We start from the raw sequence: 16,489 nt of genomic DNA, 5'->3' as shown, positions 1-16,489 counted from the left end.
AAGGTTCCAAATGTCGACTTTATGGCCCTTTACTCTGCTGAGGGCAGCGGCTTTTTCTAAAAAGGTAGCGTGCGTTCAGGCTGAAAGCCCCTAATCGTCCGCCGCCGCTCCGAGTCTGAAGCCTCGGTGTGGTTTTAGCCTCCTGCGTGGAGGATGAGTCACGTTGCAGGAGCAGCTAAGACTGCTAATCAGCACAGACGACACAGACGTCATCGTTGAACACATTTCCCGAACCTGACGAGTAAATCACACCACACTGTGTGGTCCCAGCAGACTCTGTCCCCTTAAACAGAAAATATTACCCGCTCATCAGAAAATAGCAGCGTGTAGCGAACGTAAAGACCAGGCTAAGCCCGCTCCTCTCAGCTCGCATCGTCTCCGTGGCAACAGCAAACACAGCGGGGCAACAGGGGTCGACTTAAGCTACGTAGAACGTCGCTGCTGTTCTGCTTTATTCCTCCCGGGTGAATATTTAGCATGGTGCTGCCACCTGTGGCGTTTTATCTAATCGTGTCACACATGCCAAGAATTTCACAACCGGGGCCGAGGCCCTGGTGGGGACGCAGCGCAGAAATAGACGTGAGCTGGTTGAGGCCCAGGTTGGCATGAGGCACAAAAGGTCTCCTTTACATAATGAGGAGATACTAAACTGAGCTTTACCCAAATGTACCTTCTGTGAAGGTTAAAGTTAAAACCTGTACAATTACAGGATGTTGGGAGCCGTAATATGAGCAAGATTCAGCAAGTTAGCTTTCATGTAGCGAGGAACGACGTACCTACATCTGATTAGCTTAGTAGCCGTCGTTGGGAATTTAGCTGTTCAGGCTGTGGTGGTTATGCTAACCAAGTAAAGCTCGGTAAGTTTAGGGGGGAGAAAAATCTGATTCTGTTCGGCGATTTCTTACAATTTGAGTTTGTTAAAGCACAAATGTCGCATTTTTTACCGCCCCAGTTTTTAGTTTTGCTGATGTGTCCTGTTCCGCGTCCTTGATGATGGAAATCTCTGTCCCGTTAAACACCTGCAGCAGAATCCCAGCTGTTTTATATTTAACATCAACACTTCATAAAATGGAGGCGATGACGCAGCGCCAGGATCCATCGACCATAAAGGGCATTGGGGTAAATCAGGCACCTGGAGAGATCCAGCAGGCATTTATGCCCGTTTTAATCAGATGATCGTGTTGTTGGGGGTTTTTTTGAGCATCATCACAGCAATTCATGACCTTAATTACCATTTATTAACGTCACACTAACAGTTAATTTCCATTTTCTGTTATTCCTTCTGCCTAAAAATTCATGCCTTGGTCCCTGAGTTATCACATTATTTAGAATGATGCTAATGATGCTAATGATGCTAGGCTCAGACTCTTGTGAGAACCTGTGCGATTGGCTGTGAGTCTTGAGCAGTAGCATCAGTAAAGGTCATTGGTGCGCGTCAGTTTTAGCCGCCGGCTCCTCTAAATTTAGACAGATGTGACTCGCTCCGGGCGTATCGAACCCGCGCGCCCCGCTCCAGCTGTCGCAGCCTGCTGCTTTTGAACGCAGCACAGGTCCGTGCAGCCGTCAGGGACGTTCAGGCCCAGAACCAAAGAGGAGCTTTTCGGGCATTTTCCGGCGCTGACAGCGATGGTCACATGCTGCCGCGCTCGTCTCCTTTTAAAGTCATCTGTCATCGTCCGCTTGTCTTCGCCCGTCCCATCGGAGCGTCTTCTGCGAAAGCACCCTCCAGATGATCTTTCACAGCACTGTACCAGCCGACCCCCCTCTGCCTATTTTGACCTCACTTGGCAGTGGGGAGCTGCGGGTCAGGCTACCAGACGTACGGGAGGCTAATGTTGGACAACACCGGCGTTTCTCTCGGGGTATAAATATCCTGCTCTTTTCCCAGAGCAGCGAGCGCTCGAGAAACCGGATCTGAGGTGCTGAAACGACTAAAACCACGTGTACCCCTGTGCACCGGCCGACCCCCCGTCACCCGATTAATCGTCCAGTTGTTTAATCCAACGTACTACAGCCAATAAACACCAAAGAAAACAACATGAGCAGGAGCTGGCAGGCCAGCGCATCAGTCCGGACCGTTGCTAACACGTTAGCTGCTAACACGTTAGCTACTCACACGTTAGCAGCTCACACGTTAGCAGCTCACACGTTAGCTGCTAACACGTTAGCTGCTAAGACGGGCCGATTGGCACCTGCGACGGGAGCGTTTTAGCTGATCCAGAACAAATATTTCACGCTGCACCAGGCTGAAGATTTCTGTGTGTGGATGTAGCGGAGAAAAAGAAACGGAACAGATCAAGGGGCAGCTTTTGTCTGCAATGCACGCAGTGATGTCACAGACGCAGTGATGTCACAGTCGCAGTGGTGTCACAGGCGCTGTGATGTCACAGACGCAGTGATGTCACAGACGCAGTGATGTCACAGATGGAATGATGTCACAGATGCAGTGATGTCACAGTCGCAGTGGTGTCACAGTCGCAGTGGTGTCACAGGCGCTGTGATGTCACAGACGCTGTGATGTCACAGATGGAGTGGTGTCACAGACGCTGTGATGTCACAGACGTGGTGATGTCACAGATGCAGTGATGTTACAGACGCTGTGATGTCACAGACGCAGTGAACGACCGACAGAACGACCTTTCCGCTCACTCTTCCAACAAACTGTCTCCAAGCTGAGAATGCTAAGCTGTCGTTTGACGTTTGTGTTTATTTCTCCGACCCGGTCCGGTGAGGCTGTGGGTCCACATGGGAGGAGTCATGTAGGCCAATGTGGATCTGGGTCTGGCTCAAGCCCGCCTTTCTGGCACTGGCTCTCCCCGTCTGCTGCTTCATCCTAGCTAAAAGACCGTTTTCTTTCTATAAACAGGAGGAACCGGATGTGGAGACGTCCATGTGCTCACGCTCATCCTGGAGCGTCTGTCCTACTGCTGATGAAAGTCCAGGAAGGAGGTCTGAGAGGAACGTTCAATCCCACCTGCAGCTGCCGCTGCTGCAGCTCGTTGGTCTCTGCTCCACTACCCTCGATCTGTCAATCACCCCGATGGCGCTGCCTTCGCTGCACATTTATGGTCGGAAACATTTGTTTTTCATGATACCCGAAGGGGTCGGGGGTGTCTTCAATCCTGTCAGATCGCACCGGGGGACCAGAAATCCCAAGCTAAGCACCAAAGCCCAGTTTGAGCTGAACGTTCACAGCCTCCGAACACCTTCAAGTCGTGACAGATGGTTTCATATAAGTGCCTCAACCAGACAGAAGCCTGAAGCGTCCAGGTCAAAGCTTCCAGCTGGACGTCTCTCTTTCTCTTCAGCTTACAGCAGATTACGGCACCAGAAGGTTGTGGCTCTTAGACCCCCTGGTCTACCCTCTCAACGTGATCATCCCCCCCTCAGAGCCTTTTAAAGCTGCATCTGGGGCATCCTGATCCACCCATCTGCCACTCCAAATATTTACCTGCAGTGGGAGGAATTCCAGCACCTGTCGGCCTTTTTTGTCCTGACCCGTTACTGGCTGCTATTATATGCTAATCTCGTAGCACATTATGAGACCTCATATGACCATGAGACTATGAGGAGCATGTGTGGATGCACGCTAGCAGCTTTTTGACTTCCTGGAGCCAAAGTGCCCCCTTTTCTGTCCCTCCTGCATTTTAGCGCGCTGCCAAACTGAGATGGCGGAGGTCTAGTAACCTGACCCTAACCCACCCCCCCACCAATCAGACACTCAATGACACCGCTGTGAGTTCTCATGGACGCACTGCCCTTTGGAAATCCCCCCCCCCCCCGTCCCAAAACTGCCACCAACGTACGCTGCACCGGCGAGCCTCGCCGCCCAGGAGTGAGTTATGATGGGCGCTGCGACCACGCGAGTTTCCAGCGCATCCAGTTTCGCCTCCATCAGCAAATTAATCTGAAAAGTCTACAGGGAAAATCCTCCGGCACCGGACAGTTCCCGGACCGACGGTGCCGGCAGATGAAACAAAGACCCGGCCCGTGACCTCTGCGACCTCTGATGGAAGCTAATCAGCCTAATTAGCATCAACCTCGCAGAAAAGCTGCCACAGCACCGATTAGCCGCCGATCGCTGACCGCTCCCTAAATCCACTTAAGTTGGAATTTCCAGTTCTTCTGTGCCCCAGTGTTCCCAGTGCGGAACCACTTCCAGTAGAAAAGTTTTTTCTTTCTTTTTTTTTGTTGCAGGGCGGCGGAGCTCCCTGGAGGAGCTGCAGCACCTCTGGTGCTTCCCAGTATTTCGCCTGCACGCGCGCTGAGACGCCGCCCGGCTGCCTCGCGGAGCCGCTCTTACCTCGGCGGCGTTCGCCTCCGCAGTGTCACCAGATCCAAACGTTGGCGCCGCTTCCCTTTTCCCTCGGTCACGTCCTCGGCCGGCAGCTCATGCAGTCCAGGTAATCTGACGGGGGGCGAACAGGAGGAGACCCTGCTGGATCTGTGAGTGTGTGTGTGTGTGTGATGGTGGTGGCGTGGTGTGTGAGAGAGGGAGATGGAGAGCAGCAGGGGAGGGGGGCAGATATGAGCCCTGTTGCTGTTAAATTTAAAGCGCCCTCCCCTTCTGACACCTTGAGCCGCGGCTCTGCAGCACACAAACAGGGGAGCAGATGGTGCCTGCTGCAGATTGAGCCCTTGGAAATCAGCGGTTGTCCAGCGGGGGGGGGCAGAGGGATGCAGGGTGACAGGGGTAATATTTAGACAGAGATAAGGGCATTTATTATAGCACAACTTCTGCTCAGTGTCCCAATTCTGGACTAGCACACAGCTCAAATATACCTCTTTCTCTCTCAGGTGGCAAAAAACAGGTGCCTACATTACCCAGAATGCAACTCCAGGCTTTGAGGCCACCCAGAAAGCGCACGACCTCATCTGAAGAAACATGCGAGATGAGCAGAGATGCTGTCAACCTGAAACCTCAACTAAAACAGTCCATCAGGGACATTTTCCGTGTTCACGGTCAAGATTCCTTTTTATCATGAACCTGAGGCTCCGCTCAGTCCCGACCCACCTGAAATCCTTTGTATCCTCTATAAATGTCGAGTGTTGTGGAGGCTGAGCAAAGGCTGGATGGTGAGGCGTAATTACAGGCGTAATTCTGTAATATTTAAAATCTTTTGTACGACAGGCGTGTTCACTGATTCCGAGGATTTTGTCATCGAGGCCAAATGAGCATGAAGATCGGGAGGATTCAGTGTCGGCAGCATGTGGCGCCAGGTGTCGCGTCGGGTGGACGTGCTGTCTGTGGACTTCAGTTCAGCATTCGCTGGGGTTTTTCCGTTTAACTCTGCACTCCTGAACATGTTCTGGGTTGCTTTTGCTCTGTTTACATCTATTTGTATCAAACAAACCCCATGAAAACAGTTTGACAAATGAGGGATTTGTGATTTAATGACATCATCCCATTGATGTAATGCACTGAGGAGCGAGTGGCACTGTACCAAGATGGCCGCCCTGTAGGCTGACTGCTCTGATGTGCACATGTCTGAGGTGCGTTTAGTCTCTGTGTTTCCTGCTTTCAGTGCCCGTTCATCTAGAAATGATTCCATCCATCTGTTATTTATAAACCACCCTTTCTTTTGGAGGGAAACTGCCTGAGGGTCGTGTGTTCGGGTCTGTTCCGTGTGTGTCGGCGCTCAACATCCAGTTTAGTTTCATTGGACACCATGAAGACAACTCAAGACACGTCTTGCTAATGTCTTCAGGTGACCTTAGCATCTTTGTTTATTGAAATTGATGCTGCTAGCTCCAGGCATGCTAACAAACGGGGGCGCGGGCCGCTATGTTTTAGATCAGACATAAATTCCACAACAAATCACGCGCGTGTTGTGTGTGTGTGTGTGTGTGTGTGTGTGTGTGTGTGTGTGTGTGTGTGTGTGTGTGTGGTGTGTGTGTGTGTGTGTGTGTGTGTGTGTGTTGGGGAAATAGAGAGGGTTTTAATCATTCCCCCTGTGATGCAGCAACTATAGGATGTTTTGACCAGTGGACATGACTCTGAATGATAATTCTGGTATTAAATTGAATGTAGCATAAAGCTAATCAAGGCTCTGCTAATTGCCTTTTCTAAAAACAACAAAGAAGAGCAGCGTGTTGGAATCCTGTTACCACGTAAAATTAAATACTTTTCCACTCTTTGATGCCAAGATAACATCGTAAAGCACCGATTTATCACACACTGTCTGACCTCTTTCCTCCTCCATGGGTGTGATGGGAGCAGTTTAAAAACAGAAGTATTTACGACTCAGCGCTCTCCTCCGAAGTGAACACGTGGGACAGTCGCAATGACACCGCCGAGTTAAACATAGACCCCCCCCCCCTCTCTCTCTCTATATATCTCTCTATCTATATCTCTATCTATCTCTCTCTCTATTTATCTTTCTTTCTCTTTGAATAGATCTCAGTTTGATATTCAGCTGATATTTCCTCAAACACGTTGATCAAAATGATTTGGTTGAGAAATGATTGACACAATAATATTTTAGTGTCTAAAAATACACACGTAGACAAATATTCAGTAAACACCGTGACTGGTGGCATTTCATCGCAGCAGTAGCGTGTGACAGGTTAATGTGTGAAAGCGGAACCATGTGACAGAAGGCGGGTTCCTGTCCTGGCGGGGCTCCTGCGCTCAGAGCGTCTGCTGCCGCCTAGTGGCGGCCACGGTCAACTGCAGCCTCCCGCCGCTCAGGTGCGACCAATAACGCTGTGATTCATCAGCCAGCAGCTGCACGCGCCCCAGCAGCTGCACGTCCCCCTGCAGCTCTGAGCCGGACTTATCAGTTTCCTCCACTGTTTCCGAAGAAGCAAAATGTCGGACGTATATTTTGAAATGCTAAGAAAAAGCAACCACATCCCGTCAGGACGTCAGCTCCCCAGAACGCCTCCGTTAGCAGATGTGAAGAGACACCTGGATTTTTTAAACGAAGATCCAGTGGAGGCTTGTGAGATGGAAAAGGTTGGTGTGGATTTTTCTCTTTCTGAGGATTAACCTCAATTATATTTTTTTAAAAAGAGAAACATCTTCATCTCCAGACAGGTTCCAGATCTCCAGATGAGCCTGAGCTCAACAGAACTTTTGATTTCCACAAGCTTCAGCCAAAAACAGGTCCAGGCCACGGACGCCTCTGATGATTCCCTCTGTCCTGCTGAGGTTTTCACCTTCTCACCTGTACTTCTGCTCAGAGCTGTCCGACCACACCATGCTGAAGGGCATGAAGGGCTACCAGCTGACCCACAGTGACCTGGAGTTCATCCGAACCTTGCAGGAGGACAAACTGATCCAGAAGCTTCAGGTCTGACCTCTGACCCTTGTCTTCTCCTCTGTGTCTGTGCTGACGCAACATTTGTCCTCAGAGAGACCTGGAGGAGGTGAAGAAGCTGCTGAAGGTGGAAACATTAGCGGCGGAGAAGAGCCTTGTCCTCAGGGAGCGAGCACTGGCTGAACTGGACAAGGTGGGACAAGACCAGCGAGGGTGTCACATGTTCCTGCCGGAGGTCTGAGATGTTCTTCCTGTTGTCAGCTGCCATCTAGCACAGAGCTCACCCAGTGGGCCACGCTGGTCCTGGCGAAGACGCGTCCATCTACACGTTTGGACAGCAAGTGTCTCCTGTCCATGGTGAAGAAAGAGGACATCCAAAGGGTGATAAAGGAGAAGGAGACTGAGCTCGCTCGGTTGGAGGAGATGGTCAAGGACAAGTAAGTTAAAAGTCTTAAAGTCCAGCGTGAAAGGAAATGAACCTGGACTGTTTTTTTGTTTGTTTGTTTGTTTGTTTGTTTTGACAGCGCTCATGTTTTAACATTGTCTTAAGGCTAAACAAATATTGCAGATAAATATGTATCCAATGTGTTGATCCAACTCACAATTAGGGAACAACATCCTGGTGCACTATAAACAAATACACACCATTTAGCAACGGGCTAACATATCACCTCATAGTCATAAATGAAAGTTAGCTTACGTAACGTCATAAACTGACTGAATCTGCAATGCCAGAACATTGTCGTTCCTTTATATGTTTGGGTCCATGAATCGTTAAGACGTGAGGTGGCCGAGTGTTGAATTCAACGTTACTCTACCGACAAATAATGTGAATTTATTTCTGAAATGAGGATTTCAGTCCTCTCTGTCTAAGTTCTCTGACATTTCTTTTGTATTTTATGAAATTTTCCATTTACATGCCTGCTGGATGATCTGGCAGGAAAGCTTGCCAGGCCTAGCAACTGTAACCATGGGGGGGGGGGCGGTAAATGAAGGGTGTCCAGAAGAGACAAATCTGTCAACTTTAGTAGTTGTGAGTTATACTCAACCACTTCAATCATGTTGTACTGTTGCTTCTCTCCACTAGAGGCCACCAACTCTGACACACTGGACATTTAGAGCTGTTGGTGCTGGTATGAAGCTACAACCATTAGCCGAGTGGTTCACCTGTAACAATCACAGGGGTCTGTTTGTATATAAACAAACAAACAAATAATCGGCTCATAAGTTCAGAATAATTTTTTGGGAACCACATTCAGGACAGTGTGATGGTTTAAATCAAACATGCCCACAGCTGAATTTCAGTGGCGTAGCGCTCCGTGATAAAATGCTCGTTGAAGCGCTAACGAAGTCCAACACAACACAGGAGGAAGAAAGAGGCTGAGCAGAGGGAGCAGCTAGAGAGACACATTTCTGAAGGGCAGGTGAGGCCGCAGCTTTCTTCTGCTGCCGACGGGTCGCCGCCTCTCACCGTTTTGTCTGTTTCCAGCTGAAGGTGCGAGAGTTGATGAGCGACTTGTCCAAACTGAAGTCCGAGCTGACCCAACAAGAGGTGAAAACGTTTCCACACGTGAACGACAGAACGTCCCCGATATCTAACGCGTGGTTCCACAGGAAGTGCAGAAAACGCTGCAAAGCCAGATCAAGATCCAAGAATCGGCCAAGATCAAAGCGGAGGCGGCAAAAGTGGAACTCTGGGAGCGAGGCGGCGGCAAGAGCCTCGTGAAAGGTGGCGGTAAAGAAGGCAAAGCAGCAGCTGGAGACCAAGACGGAGCCCAACCACAGAGGAGAAGAGTCGCCAGCGCTAAACCAAATAAGCAGAGTGGCACGAAAGACAGAGCGAGGAACCCAAACACTGTGAAAACGACCAGAGTGGCCAAAGAACCAGCGACAAAGGGCCCCGCCGAGGGGAAACTGGCGACAAAGGGCCCCGCCGAGGGGGAACCGGTGACAAAGGGCCCCGCCGAGGGGAAACCGGCGACAAAGGGCCCCGCCGAGGGGGAACCGGCGACAAAGGGCCCCCCCAAGGGGAAACCGGCAACAAAGGGCCCCGCCGAGGGGAACCGGCGACAAAGGGCCCCGCCGAGGGGGAACCGCGACAAAGGGCCCCGCCGAGGGGGAACCGGCGACAAAGGGCCCCCCCGAGGGGAAACCGGCGACAAAGGGCCCCGCCGAGGGGGAACCGGCGACAAAGGGCCCCGCCGAGGGGAACCGGCGACAAAGGGCCCCGCCGAGGGGAAACCAGCAACAAAGGGCCCCGCCGAGGGGAAACCAGTAACAAAGGACCCCGCCGAGGGGGAACCGGCGACGAAGGGCCCCGCCGAGGGGGAACCAGCGACAAAGGGCCCCGCCAAGGGGAAACCTCTCCAGACAAACCCGAAACAAAGTGGGGGAGGAAGAGGAAGACCGCCAGCCGTGGCTCCGCGACCAAGAAAACATGTCAAACAAGCGGCAGAAAGCTCGTCCAGCAGGGGGCAGAGTGCAGCCGAGGGTGAGGAGGGGGCTCCAAACACCGGCCTGAGGAGGTCCAAGAGGATCGCCAACAGAAAGTGAGCTGCCGCCTGGACCGGCGCTGGCTGGCAGGCGGCTAATCGGTTCTCTTTTAATGTCTGTGTGTTTTTGTGTGATGGCTAATAAAGTCAAAGTCTCAGATGGCACAAATCTCGTCCAGATGTTGTGATCTGCGGTGTAATTCGCCAGTTTCTGGAGACGTTACCGGAGAACCTGCGCCAATATTGGGCGTTTAGCATTTCAGCAGGGGTCCAGCTCATCTCTGAACATGAGCTGTTCTTTTAAAACTGAGTGGCAGAAAGCAAAACAATCGTCTGCAGACTGTGAAACCTGACTGGGAACCGTTCTGCTGACAGTCGGAATGTTCTGGGGCACCTTCTCCAGTTACAAATGGAGACTGCGTGATGGCCAGATTCCCGCCTCATCCGCCAGGATTGGCTTCACCTCTCGGAGGGAAATAACAACCAAACTGAGGTTCTGTTGTTTTTCCACCTGAACTCTCCTGACGCTGTCTCCCAGTCCCGCTGTAGCTTCCACGTTTACCGGAATCTGGCCTCCCTTTCATCTCAACATTCCCGGGACAGACTTGGAATCTTGGTAAAGGAGGCTGGGAATACGTCGGCTTCCAACATCAGATCTTGTTTATGAAAAAACAAGAGCAGAATATGGAACTCCGGCCCAACAAGGAGCAGAACACAGATCAGTAACCAAAGGCTCTGCCCTCAAGCCAGGTGGACGCGTCCACGTTCTTGTTACCGAAGAACTTTTATGGCTCAACAGTTTGCTTGATGCTAATGTTTAGTGATAGCATAGCATAAAGAGTTGAAGCACTCGTGTTTTGATACCTAAGATTTACTGGTACCTGCTGGACAAACTGGGAACAAAACCACTACAAACACAATGGGAAGAAGGCAGCGACGGCAGAATTCGTTCATGTTCGTCTGTTGTTGACTGAATCTGTGGTTACATCAATGTGTCATTCGCACAATTGGCCAAAAATGCAGATTTCTCACCAAACAGTTGTATTTAGCTCAGCCCCCTTAGCAATGTTAGCATAGGACGGATTCCCAAGCGTTCCTGACAGCTGGAGGAGCATTTCTCAGTTCTCATTTGGATTTACTTTGAACATAAACGGAAGTGACGTCATGCAACATTGCTAATTATGGCTGTTGGTCCGAAGCTTCTGGAGTTTTGGAACCAAGACGGCAAAGGTTCCAGGCAGAGGAGGTGAATCCGGGGACACCGGTGCCATCCAGCCAAGTCCAAGTCGGTTTGTTCTGGCTGAAAACACGTCTGTGTGGAGAAGGAGGGAACACTTCTCCACAGGAAATGTGGTTTCTCAGAGGTTCGCTTCAGTAATTTGACTGAAGGGCCTCAAAGAACGTCCTTGAGAAGAGAAGTGCAAACGCTTCGGCTCCGTCTGAGCTCGTTGAGGTTTTTCCGACCTCGTGGGTTTGTCTGCTCGCTGAAACATTTCACTTTATACCTTCTAAAATGTGATTGACGCTTGCAGACGTGAAGGGAAATTCTTTTGGATTTGTACCTTCATTAGCCTTGACATGCTGTTGGACAGAGCAGCCTAAGCTAAGCTAGCAGCGCTAACATCTGCGCCCTCCGATGCATCTTTAGCAGAGAGCAAATATTGAACTTGAGCCATGTTTTTTCTCTAAATGACACCGACGGCGTTCGCGTCCAGACGCAGCTGCATTCCATTAGTCCAATTATTCTGCCATTTGGGATGGACCAGACTCCAGCCTGAGGAACGCCAGACCAATTAGAACCCACCAGCCTGGCGTGTTCCATCACAGGAGCCAGCCTGTTAAAAAAAACCTCACTTTTATTCAGATGACACGACGGTGTCGGCGTCACGTGTCAGGACAGGAAGTTCTAGTCCTTCCTGGATTCAGTGAAATCTCTCAGCAAGGGAGCCAATAACAACGTCAGGAGCTGGACAAACATGGTCCAGAACAAGCACAGAGGCTAACAGGAGCTTCCAACCTCTGGAACAGTCTTGTTATGATTCTGTCTCTGTTTGGACTCTCTGTTCACACAGTTTCATCCTTGTTCTGCTGACTTGAAATGACACCAAAATCAGCTTGTTCTGCTTACGGGTCACTTCCTGGATAAAAGAGGTGCTATTTAGCACGACCTGTTAGCTGCTAACTCTGGAGCTAAATGTTTGTCGGCTGCTTCTTCTGAGCCTGTGTCAGGTTTTAGGTCGTGCCGGTAAAGAGCAACTAGTTTTTAAGAGGATTTTGGTGGTAGCTGCATATAGGATCCTTGTGGCTTCATCGGAAACAAGAACAGGAGAGACTTTAGCTTTTTTTGCCATACTCGGCGCCAAGACGGCGTCCTCAGGTCATCATCATGATCCCAAATGTTCCTGAATAAAGCTGATTGTACCTGCAGGTCATTGCGTGTTCTGCAGCAGGTGACGGCTAACTCCCCCATGCGTTACATAACCACCTACACAGCGTGTGAAGGCACAGGGATCCGTCACTTTCAGAAAACGACCCTCTAATTAGCCGCGACGGCTCTAAAAACCGCTGTTTTGGCTCGTTGCCGGCTGTTTCAGACTCGCTTCGCCATCCAGTCTGACAGAAAACTGAGCAAGAACCTTGTTTGCTAAAGAAAACATGCAGTGAGGCGACGCGTCAATGAAACTTTCCAGGCTAATTAATTACTGGCAATAGAAAGAATTATCAGGTGTGACGACGCACATCCAAATTATTTGTCAACATACGTGTGACGGCTCAAAATGGATGTGTTAAAGGCACGGTTTAGTCACAAATACACATTTTCCTCCTCCTGCGACACTTTTTAATTCAACTGAATATGGAAAAAGGGCTCCCAGTGACCTGCTGTTAGCATATTTCACAAATAACTGCCAAGCTAAACATACATCAAACTCAAGTTCATTTCGTTTTCCGATAATTTAGCATTTAACCCGTTAGCTAGTTAACCGCTTGGCAAACATGTTAGCCTCAATTCTATCGTGTTTGTTTAGGTTAGCAAATGTCCACCTTGTGTGATGGGTGAGATGGCTGCTTTCTTGGCAGCTACCACCAGGGGGCATCAGTCAGGGAACCTGAGAGGCTCAGTTTTTTTTGTTTTCTGGTCGTGACAGCCGAGGCCTTACGAAACGCATCACAACTGGTCGGGACTCAGGATCCGACAACGATTGTGGATGAGAACAAGTCTTCCTGCGAGTTCACTGAACAATTTTTGTCCAAAAAGTTCCTGAAGAACAAAACAAAGTTCTGTTTCTGTTCTGTTCTCATTTCTCATGTCATTAGCAGTCGTGGGTTTGGCCTCTGTTTGATTTGTTGTCATTGGTGGAAGTTGTTCAACACTTGCTGAAGGTTCTCAGACGTGTGTTCTCACCCAGAACGTCCTCAACGAGCCACATTTTCTCGAATAACGACCACAATATATAATTCTTCTTGTTCAGGGTGTCTGACCATGAGAACTCGGAGCTGAGCACGTTCAGGGAATTACATGGATTCCACTTCGTGTTGTGGGATAATTCTTTCGTGCGCAACACTCTGCTAACGCTGCTGGAGGAACGGCCATTAACCTCATGTTTACTTTCCACTTTAGGCCGTCTGGACCATTTTTTTCTGACTTGCATAACTGAAGAAATTCTCAAAGACTGGTCAAATGTGTTGCTGGAACTTTTGCTGCTGAATGTGTTCAGTAAAAATCCAACTAAATCCTGAATGAGCAGGCGAGCTCATGCCACATGTTCTCACATGTTCTCACATGTTAGAGTGTTTTCGAGTGAAGGGTGAGGCAATAAAAGGTGGCTAACGGCTAACAGGTTGGAGAATGTGAGCCTAAATAAAACCTTGCATCTTCACGAAAGACTTAATGGCTGGAAGAAATGTTAGTGAAGGTGGTTAGCGGCTAACGATCCATTTCCTGTGTCATATGGAAAGAGTGCTCTGCTTCCTAATTGGTCTGAATGCACTGAATGGAGACTTTTTCTGACCATTTTTTTTGGCTGTCAGGAAATTTTCCAGTTGCTGGTTTGGTGAAGCTTTCAAGCGTTTGCCAGTTCATTAAATCAACAAATTGTGATTGATTTGAATTAAAGCTAGATTTACAATTTTAAGGTAGCATTTAAGAAAACTGTGTAGTCTGAAATCCGGTATACAACAAAGACAATGGTAGCTCATTTTGGCCCCTCCTCCTTTAAACGAAACGTTAAATATGTATTTAAAACTCGGCGTGTTAGCTTCTCGAGTCTTTCCTCAGTAACTGAATTAGTAACATGACTAAGCAAAATGGAAATTTGGTTTAAGCTTTAAGTGAATTCTGTTGGTTAGCCTGCGCTCACTGCTCCGTTGCCAAACTCCCAAATGTGTGATTGGTGGTATGGTCTCAAATCCAGCTCCAGGACCATGGATTCACAACCAGACAGAAACATTCAGAGGAGACATATCACCAAAGGGATGCTTGTTTCGCATCCAGGCAGCAGATGGCATTGACAGATGGGTTCAATTCCCCGAATGTTGTGATTAGGAGACGTCACGTTTAAGCGTCATCAAATCAGCATTAGGACCATCAGACTTGTTCAGCAACAGCTATGCTAACATGCCCGCATCTGTCTTCTGGAGCCCAAAAGTAACAAGCTATCAGACAGGGGATTAGGAAAGAAAATATCTTCTGACACTTTTGGAGAAAATTATTTTCAGTTCACCAAACAACGGCCTGGTGAGCTCATTCATGTCAGTAAATTTGTCCAATCTGGGGAAAATGCTGTTGCGCTTATGCTATTATAGATTTATGCTGCCTTTATGATTCAGTGCGTAATCAAGTTACAATTTTGTGTGAGATAATTCTGAACTGAGTGACTTTTGTGGTATAGTTAGCCTAGCGTGCTAAGGACTACAGCATTGTTTTAAAGCAAATTGTGTGTGTGTGAGGTCACTCGCGGCTGAATTCTCGCACTTCTTCGATGACACCATGAAGTTCGTAACCAAAATAAAATCCCCGATCTTAAATATTTTGTGACCACTTTAGTGAGTAGCCATAGTTAGCTTCAGCAGAATAAAAGCATGTTCCCACAGACAAAATCCACAGTCCAGATGTGGTGAACAGATCTAATCTCAGTCTTAAATCTGTGGCGATCGAGAGCCCGAGCCAGAGAATGCCATTAAACCCACACTCAAAGTCTTTCATTGGGATTTTTGCTCTTTTTTTTCATTGCTTTTCTTCTCCGACATTGCCGGTGGGAAAAAAGCATCTTCTGTGATAACCACATCGATTTTAGGTGCATTAGCACACCACTGGCCTCTGTTGTCAGGAGGAAACAAATCAATTATTTGTTCATCTGTGAGTGGATAAACTTCATTTTAACTTAAAAACTTGCAAAGTAAATATGTTTGTGTTTGGGCTGCAGCCCATCTCAGATCTCTGCAGCAGTTGAACATGACCTGGAGGTCTGAGGGCCTGGATGAGGTCAGAGTTTCCACACAGCCGACTGTTGTTCTTCCCTGTTTATACCGAGAACTTCTGCTCTGGCTTTCATTAAAAAAAATGGATGCAGGAAGAGCAACAAAAGCAAAGATGTTCAACACATAAAAGACCACAGTTACCAGCTCGCAGTCGCCTGATAGCTAAACGAAGCTAAACAGAACGCTGCTTCACCATCACTGACATTTAAAATGAAGTTTGTGCGCCAGGAGCTAGCATAAATGTTCTCTACAGCATCTCTTCTGAATATCATAATGTGAGCGGGTATTGATTTGTAGATGGATAAAATGTGTCCAGCTCCTGCGTTTCCTCTGTTTTTGTCGTGAGACTAAAGCCAAGTGAGCAGAGAATCAGAAATATGAGGCTAAAGTGACTGAGGTGAGCATGCTAATGACTGAGGCGCCGCTTCAAAGAGTTTTGAGAGTCAGACACGACCAAATATTTTATCGACCTGCCGTCGTTTTAAGATGGCTAGCTCAGTGTGGTCCTGTCATCATCTCAGTGTGCTGAAGGAGGTCATGTTGCAAATGCAGCTCATCACAGGAGAAATCACACGTGCACAGGAAATCGAATCAATTCTGTTTCCTCTTTCAATCAGGTTCACTGGAGGTGATGTTTACTGGTGTCTGACACACACACACACACACACACAGATACATGTACCGATCATTATAATAAAGTTATCTCTTATTTGCTTTGACCTTGTACCTTGGACGACAGGAGGAGCATTAGGAAGTGACAATGACTGGAGATAGAGCTGCATGACCCAGGAGCTGTTCTTCTTTTATCTGTCTGATATGGAAGAACATGAAACCAATGATGCAAATACAACAGCTTTAAGTTTTACCTGCAGCAAGGAGGACGGAGAGATGTGCTCAGTTCCAGATCTCCGGCACGTCCTGACGCACAACTTCCGCCATCCTTCTTTTATTAATAATAGGAGGTCCCTAGTTACACAGAAATCAAATGTGTCTAAGGGAGGAGGAAACACATGATAGCAGGTCCCATACAAAGCAAAGACTGTAAATCATAATGGTGAGAATATGAGTAGGTCTTCACTGATTTGATTATCTTAGCTCGCACACAGCACGTTCTTCCATATCAGACAGATTAAAAGAACACCTCCTGGGTCATGCAGCTCTATCTCCAGTCAATGTCACTTCCTAATGCTCCTCACAGCAGCTGCATTCCTGTCGTCCTTGACCAGAGGGGTACGAGTTCACACATCAAGCATCAAG

At 48.6% G+C, this 16,489-nt stretch overlaps 3 protein-coding genes across 4 annotated transcripts in view; 2 read left to right on the top strand and 1 right to left on the bottom strand.

The window, feature by feature from the left end:
• Window positions 1–4,560, bottom strand: part of filip1l (filamin A interacting protein 1-like) — a 37,056-nt gene extending 32,496 nt beyond the window's left edge. For both annotated transcript variants that reach the window (XM_057027810.1, XM_057027809.1), the window contains exon 1: window positions 4,304–4,560. The gene's annotated coding sequence lies outside the window, so the exon portion shown is untranslated. The remainder of the gene's footprint in view (window positions 1–4,303) is intronic.
• LOC130522925 (epithelial cell-transforming sequence 2 oncogene-like) overlaps window positions 1–5,598 on the top strand; it is a 43,851-nt gene extending 38,253 nt beyond the window's left edge. Inside the window, exons 23-24 of the mRNA XM_057027812.1 lie at window positions 2,867–4,403; window positions 4,798–5,598. The gene's annotated coding sequence lies outside the window, so the exon portion shown is untranslated. The remainder of the gene's footprint in view (window positions 1–2,866; window positions 4,404–4,797) is intronic.
• Window positions 5,599–6,550: 952 nt separating this feature from the next.
• On the top strand, window positions 6,551–9,923 carry LOC130522311 (eukaryotic translation initiation factor 3 subunit A-like). Its single transcript, XM_057026501.1, has 8 exons — window positions 6,551–6,958; window positions 7,036–7,108; window positions 7,186–7,295; window positions 7,357–7,455; window positions 7,524–7,699; window positions 8,629–8,686; window positions 8,752–8,814; window positions 8,877–9,923. Exons 1-8 carry the CDS (start codon window positions 6,812–6,814, stop codon window positions 9,813–9,815), a joined length of 1,665 nt encoding a protein of 554 aa, XP_056882481.1. The 5' UTR covers window positions 6,551–6,811; the 3' UTR covers window positions 9,816–9,923.
• The last annotated feature ends 6,566 nt before the right edge of the window (window positions 9,924–16,489 follow it).

The sequence above is a fragment of the Takifugu flavidus genome, chromosome 3 (genome assembly GCF_003711565.1).
Source record: "Takifugu flavidus isolate HTHZ2018 chromosome 3, ASM371156v2, whole genome shotgun sequence".
Taxonomy (NCBI): domain Eukaryota; kingdom Metazoa; phylum Chordata; class Actinopteri; order Tetraodontiformes; family Tetraodontidae; genus Takifugu; species Takifugu flavidus.
This window is presented reverse-complemented; position numbering and strand designations above follow the sequence as displayed.

Excerpts from the sequence above, each read along its gene's own strand:
- LOC130522311 (XM_057026501.1), top strand. The coding sequence starts at position 6,812 with ATGTCGGACGTATATTTTGAAATGCTAAGAAAAAGCAACCACATCCCG. Across the intron at positions 7,456-7,523 it reads CACTGGCTGAACTGGACAAG|CTGCCATCTAGCACAGAGCT; the intron begins GTGGGACAAGAC and ends TCCTGTTGTCAG. Across the intron at positions 7,700-8,628 it reads GAGGAGATGGTCAAGGACAA|GAGGAAGAAAGAGGCTGAGC; the intron begins GTAAGTTAAAAG and ends AACACAACACAG.